At 39.9% G+C, this 7,314-nt stretch overlaps 1 protein-coding gene across 1 annotated transcript in view; it reads left to right on the top strand.

Annotated features, from left to right (window-relative positions):
* The window catches only part of LOC118324773 (gamma-aminobutyric acid receptor subunit rho-3-like), a 16,962-nt gene that overhangs the window by 2,232 nt on the left and 7,416 nt on the right, over positions 1 to 7,314 (top strand). The window contains exon 2 of the mRNA XM_035657238.1: positions 4,896 to 4,903. Coding sequence (XP_035513131.1) covers positions 4,896 to 4,903 — 8 coding nt within the window. The remainder of the gene's footprint in view (positions 1 to 4,895; positions 4,904 to 7,314) is intronic.

The following is a 7,314-nucleotide window of genomic DNA, read 5'->3' as shown; positions in this document are numbered from 1 at the left end:
CTGGCTTCTCCCACGCTGTTGGACGGACAAAGGGTATCAGGGCTGCGAGCTAGCTGGCTTGCTAACGTTAGTCAGCTGTGTTTCTCTGATAATTAAGATCAGACGTCTGATGACAAAAATCTTCATTCGGTTAATCTAGAGTTAAAAAGCACTAGATCTAAACAGTGGGATGTTAGAAGATCTACTAAAAATACAACCTTTGAAGCATTGTTGGAGACATTTGGGATAATATAAAACTCAGACTACCAGATAAGAAAGTGGAGTTTATGACATGTTTAATCGATGTACAGTACTTAACCACTACAGCAGTGAAATTCCTGATTACTTAATGCTTATTAAGTTATTTGTATACTTCGGCTCCAAACTGTATAAGATAAGATCCGCTAACATGTTGGGGTGTGTTGGAGTGTAATGATACCAGACTGGTTCCATTCCCTCCTCACTCTCTACAAGACGAGAAGTTTTCATAATTGTTTGAAATGTGCCATTGGGGCTGCTCTTTAGGGGGCGCTGTCGAGCCATTTTGCCACGCCCATGTGCGAGACCCAAAGAATATGTAAATTTCCACCACCGCTGATATGTGTGCCACATTTCACGAGTTTTGGAGCATGTTGTTGATGCCAAAAATTAGGTTAATTTTGATTAATAATAATAATAAAAAGGAAAAAATGCATCTGCTTCCACCACCAACGCTAGTATGTTTGTTCTGCAGTGAGAAATTAGCATTTTAAGGCTTTAATATGCAGCTGCAGACAGATCTTTGGGGGGTTTTGGGGCCAAAGTCTTAACCTTCAAACAGACCTTTGAAATACTGACAATTGGCCAAAATGTCCTCACCACAATCATTACCTGAAATTGGTCCTCACAAACATAGCAATTCAATCCCACACACACAGACCCACCTCATTTAATCTCAGATAAATCAATCCACTCACTCGCACATCGTCCCACGCTGATGATGCCAGCACGGTGGTTTGATGATGTGATGATGGGCACTGGGTCACCCAGACAACGGATGTGTCAATCCCAACTCGCCAACGCTGACCCAGATTACACCATTGTGTGTCAGTACGAGTGTGTGTGCGTGTGTGTGAGCATTAATGCATTTGAAATACAGTAGGACTCTGTGTGCTATCTCAAATGTGATTGTGTGTCCCTGTGTGTATTCTGTGTGTGTGTGTGTGTGTGAGAATGTGTGTGTGTGTATTGTGTGAGTCGGGGGGATTCGTGTGCATTAATCTGGATTATATTCCAGGTCTGGAGCAGATGGAGGGGTGGGAAACAAACTGACGTCTGCAGTGAAGATCATCAATATCAAACACACAGATATAGATGCAACTGTTTCCATAATCTGCATTGTGGATTAAAATATTAGTGTAAGAATTAAAAGCTCCTAAGATAAACGCTGTGGATCTATCTCTGTGTATTTACATCAAGAGATATTTATTGTTACCCACAGATGGTGGTAATTAAGTAACCGTCTGTCTTTCTTGCATCGACTTCTAAAAATTATTTTGGGTTGGGTTTAATCAACAAAAGCACTTTGGTTTGGTTTGGAGCAAGTGTGAATCTTTTGTGACTTCCTGGTTTGAGGAGTACTGATTTAAAGCCTCGAGTTTGGTGTTATGGTCGTTGCCGTGTTGGTTTTCTGGAGCTGGCAGCGGTGAGCGGTTGCACTTATTTTCGGCTCATCCGTAGCGGGAAAAACGGCGGCTCGCCTCGTCACACACACGTTCTTTTATTCCAGATAAGCAGGAGAAAAAAGGCAACAGAATCTGGATTCATATTTCATCAGCACTGCGTAATTTGACTGTTTGATCAGAGTTTGTCAATCACAATGAAGCCCCGCCCTAAAGCATACCCTGCTTTATGGTCTATTTTATTCTAAATGAGACCACAATTTACTAAATGAACATCATGCTGTACGGAAGAAGACTTGAGGCCATAAACTCTTTACTGAGCTAATAAATCAAGTGAGAAGTTCAATACTATAAAAAAATGTTTTGCAGCCTGCTGGCTATTAAAAAGAATACAGTTTTAAGATTTAACTTCACAGACCCACTAATACTCTCAGTGGTCGGGGAAAGATGGTGGTTTTGGTTAAATATAGAAAAACACACAAACTTTTACACACTTTTTAAACACAACTGTTAAATAACTCAAATACAGAATCCAGAACTGATATCTTATCTTCTGTCTTGACAGAACTGCGAGGTCAACAGTAGAGATGCTTTGTCCCCACAGGAATGTGAGCTTCTATCTATGTGCAACACTGTGTTGGGTTGCAACAAAAGTTCAACCTGGTTCAGGTTTTGTGTCGGCGCCCCCGCGGCGGTCCCTCGAGCGAACGTCCTGTCAGATAACAGTCAAGAAACCAACATCGAGTGCTCGTATAAACACAGGATTCATCACTGATCCTGACCCGATATCTTTTTACCGTCATTATTTTTCACGACCACAAAAGGATGCATGTCACTAAACTGTAAACATCTTTTTAAGTTTTTGAACAAAGGACAATGCTGTGATTTTTCTGATGATGACAGTCTCTTCCTTTCATTCTTCTATTGATCTTAAAATATGAAAATCCTCAAAAACTGTTTTTTTAATCAAAACTAAACTCTCTGCGTCACTGACTGCCTCTGGAAATACCTGGAAATCTTATTTGGAATAAAAAATACTCCTTTAAAAGTGCAAATCATGCATAATTTAAATGTTTACTTGAGTAAAAGTAGGTAAATATAAATATATTATGAAATATTACACGACTAAATTATTATTACAGATTAATTAACATATAAGTAGCTATTTTATACAACAACAACAATATCAACAATATAAATAAACCTTCTTAAAGAAAATAATCAATAATAAAAACAATCACTACAGTGATTGAGTGGCAGTCCTACATATTTTATCAGCTCATAAATGTTTCTTTTATCTTTATCTGTAAAGTTCTGTAGATGTCGTATAAATAACGCAGAAATACTACTGGAATATAGTGTAAGTAGTATTAAATTAAAATACTCAAGTAAAACTACCTTAGAAGCAGCGGTGAAGTATTGAGATCCTTTATTTAAATAAAAGTACTGATACCACAGTTTATAAATACTACATAAAATGTACTTAAAGTATTAAAAGTATAAAAATGTCTTGTTGTACTATAATATATAATATAACTAGAATATTCTGACTCATGTATTAATGTAAAAGCAGGATTTTACTGTTTAACTGCAACTAATGATTCATTTCAATCTGCTGCTCTTTATTAATCCATTGATTGTTTGGTATGTATTATTTAGGTGCTTTAGTTTGTAGTGAAGTACAGTACTCAAGTAAATGTTTCTGACTCACACAGTCGCACACATTGTTGCCGTCTGTCTCCTCCATCTATATGGTCAGTTGGCGTCCTGCATGTCTCTGTGGTCCTTGCCTGTCGCCCAGGGTGGGGACAACAAAAGCACCACTGTCTGCCCCACGGCCCTGCGGCATTTCCATGGACTATAATTTTACACTGAGGGAAATCTCAGCTTTTTCTTTCTCAGATAAGCCTATAGCTGTGTGTGTGTGTGTATGTGTGTGTGTGTGACCCCAGAATCCGAAGAATTAAAACCATTCCCTCCTCACTTCCCTCCAGAGACCAGAGAGTCCTGATATACACTGTGTGACATTTATTGTTATTTCTTGCATGTGCAAAGGACTCGTGTCATGTTTCTATATCGAGGTCAACCTTTAAAGGTTGTCCATGAACTTAAATTAATCTCTATAAACGTCCTATCAGCCCTCTTTCTACGTTATAGCAAGATGTCAAATGCTTATAAGTGGTTTACAAGCCAGGCCTGTATTCTGCTGGTGGACTTCCAAAAACACGCTCTTCAGTGTGTGATCTCGCCTGGCCCCAGTTCCAGGTAACAAACCTCAGATGTGATTGGCAGATTCGTTCCTATCATAAAAACAAAACAGGTTTGGCAGTTTAAAAAGCATTTGCTGAAGGCTGGTTTGTTTACCGCTGTGGTTCAACAGGAAGAAAAAACGTGTCTCACTGTACTTTGACACCGTTTGAGTAATTAAATCCATTAAAATAATTCACAAAGTTGTCTGTCTACAGGCAACGTACAATCACACAACTGTAATTTCTTTTCTTACTTACAGTAATAAATATGTTTCCTGTTTTGTGTCCCATCTTGTAAAAATAAATCTCGGATGCCATGGCTGCTTGTGGTTTGAAGAAAGAAAGTAAAAAGGGGGACAATTAACAAGTTCAACAAAGTTGCGGATGTTGTCACGTCTAACCTAAATAAATACTGTCGCCTAATTCAAAATATTTAGCATTATTTATGGACAGGTTGTTGGGTATGATTTATTATCAAAACATCATATTTTATAAGCTCCTTGTATGTTTTGTGTGTAGAAATCTTTGTTTGTGAAGTAACTGAAGCTTTCAGATAAATGTAAGGAAGTAAAAAGTACAATATTTCCCTCAGAAATGTAGTTGCTTGAAAGGAAAGGTACCTCAGACTTGTACTTTAGTAGTTCTTGAGTAAATTTATACTGTACAGAAATGACATTAGCTGGAACACAACTGTCAGAAAAAGTCTAAAACACAGCAAAAATCTACTGTTTCCGAAATGGTCAGTCGTGATGTAAAGCAAACGTTATTTGCAGCGAGTCCTTTACATGGAAAACCACTGGTGTGGTTCTTTAAAGGTTTAGTAAATAAAGGCTGTGTGTGATCCAGTCTGCTGTGAGCTTTCATTCATTACAGTGTGTCTGTGTTACGCATGCCTGGGTTGAGTCAGTATGGATTGTGTAGGAGTCTGACGTTCACGTTCTCCCAAAGCTGCCCTGAGAATCACCTCTTAATCCCGCTCCACCTCTCCACTCTCCCCCCTCTTCAGGTTGGAAGGTATGTGTGAACCGACTTGGCTATAAACCTGATTCCGACACCGGAGACTCAAACCGAAACATGGCGAGTGCCGACGGAAATGTCCTGAGACCTTAAAGCTGCGTTGGGCTGCTTATGTCTGCAGGAATTGATCCGTCTGCAGCGTTGTGTTCTGGGATTAAAAGACTCATTCGGAAACGCTGAGCACACACACAAACATTTTGGGACAACAACATGACCTTAAAGCTGCACAAAGCATGATTTTTATGTGTTATTAAGGTAAATCTGCGGCGAGATATTGTAGATTTACCCAAATAAAAGTCCAGAGCTGGATTTAGTGACCAGCAGGACAATCTGTGCAGGAGTACAAACAACGAACTTTGCTGTCGTTTGGGGTCATACAACGATAGAATATCCTTGTTTTTATGGCCATATCATCCACAGTGCATCTCTTTACGCACCGACAAAAGAGTTTGTTTTATTAAAGCTAAGCCAACACAAATTCAGGGCCTGTCAACCACATAACTAACCTCATTAATCACAGAACAAATGTGACCTCCTGAGGCTGAATTTCTCTATTAGTGAAACAGGTTGAGCAGGAACAACCATGACCAACTATTTCCTTCAGTTTGCCTGTATTTCTTATCTCTATTCCTTCAGTTTGCCAGAACCTTTAACATTAACATCGTGCAGATAAATCGAACACAACAACTTGCTCATCAACTTGTTTACATCAGCTGATTAGAAAAAGATGCATCACGGCCATATTGACCAAGGTTTAGCCCCCCGCAGCCGCAGCCATTGTGGTTTTAAATATGTTCACCACTACAGTGTGGAAACAGGACGTTAGAGCTCAGTCAGACTGGACTGCAGCAGATAGAAATTCACATGTGTCCTTGTGAAATAGGCGCCCACATTAACTCTGGTGCGGCTGGTGGTTGAGCGTTGATTAACCCTGTTTGGAAAAGCAACCAAAAACTTTGCAGGTGGGAATAAAATTGGAGCAACCGTGTCTCCAAAGATGTGTTTATTACTCATTTGTTTTTATAATTGAGTTGTGGTGACAACGTGTGCCTAGAAACATGTTTTTTTGTAATACTAAGTTCATGTAATGCGTTGAAGTTGCAAAGAGGTGATCGTTTAGGATTGTCACACTACAGTCTGGAGTTCGTTCCCAGATTCCTGCAACAGAAGCACAAAATATTCTGCAAATCCATGAGGCAGGTACATAGGAGTGGGACGAGAAGGTAGAAGAGATAAATTACCACACGCTGTCTAACTCACAATATAAACATTTTCTGCCTGCAGCAGGAAGGCATTAACGACATCAGTTCGAGGCCACATGAAAACAGATGTCATTAATGACTTCCTGCTGCAGTTGTGCAACCACTACCGGTTTAAGATGGCTTCTTATTATCCTGAACCATATGCCTGATGAAGATAGTCAGTATTGCAAGATTTAGCAGCAGAAAATGGCAGATTTCAGCCAATCATCTTCTCAGCAGAGAGGACACAATGCAGTCTGGTCTTGGCTGCGGTGTATCAGACGGTGATATACGAGGTGAGGATTGATGGCGGTGTAGAAAGGCTGCCACAGTAGGAAGTGCCTCCTGCACTGTACTTCTGCAGGAGCTAATGATGTCCTGGGTGGTGATGGTGTCCAGGACGCAGAAGGACTGGGGAATGGCACATCTGTAATGTTTCGTTACATCAGGAGTTAAATGAGTTCCAGTTCTGAAATTATAAATACAAAAATGTTACTCTATAAAATGCCTCAAACATACTCTCACTGGGTGTGAGATGGGAAAAAGGGAAGCAGTAAGGAGAATTGAAAGGTAGTGACCTTCTGTTTCACGTTTTTTCCCACCAACAGCAGCCGTTGTCAGGGCTACGCTAAATGTTGAGCCTGCACTGCTGGTGGTTTTTACAAGTCACGCCGGGACAAAGCCAAGCTGCGGGCGGGAGCTTTATGGTCCTGGCTGTCAGATAAACTTCATTAAATAAAGTGTTTATTGAGCTGCCGGACTGCTAACATTCAAGTGGAATTAACACACTTTACATCCACGTTCACACAAAAAGCACACAGACACTTTCGAGTACAAACTTTTTGGGTTTTTTTCTCTTTTCGTCCTTGAGAGTGAAAATATATAACCCGGTAAACCACGTCCAGATGGAGGTCACAGACAAACCCAAATCAGTGTGTGTGAGACTGTGTGTGTGTGTGCCCTAAATCAGCAGACATGGTTTTGGTGATTTGCAGCTCAAAAGGCAACATAATTTTCAGTGACGTCTGAAATACCAAAGATGAAGTTTTTGAACTTAATACTTAATTCTGCTTGTTTTTTATATTTGTTGTATATTGAGTAGCAATGATGTGAAGATGTGTTGAAGAGAAGTCCGCTGACACCGTCTTGATTGTATATAAAGGTTTA

This window comes from Morone saxatilis, unplaced genomic scaffold (assembly GCF_004916995.1).
Source record: "Morone saxatilis isolate NCDOM2014 unplaced genomic scaffold, NCSU_SB_2.0 Contig0, whole genome shotgun sequence".
Taxonomy (NCBI): Eukaryota; Metazoa; Chordata; class Actinopteri; family Moronidae; genus Morone; species Morone saxatilis.
The sequence above is the reverse complement of the archived record's forward strand: the minus strand, read 5'-3'. Positions and strand labels throughout refer to the sequence as shown.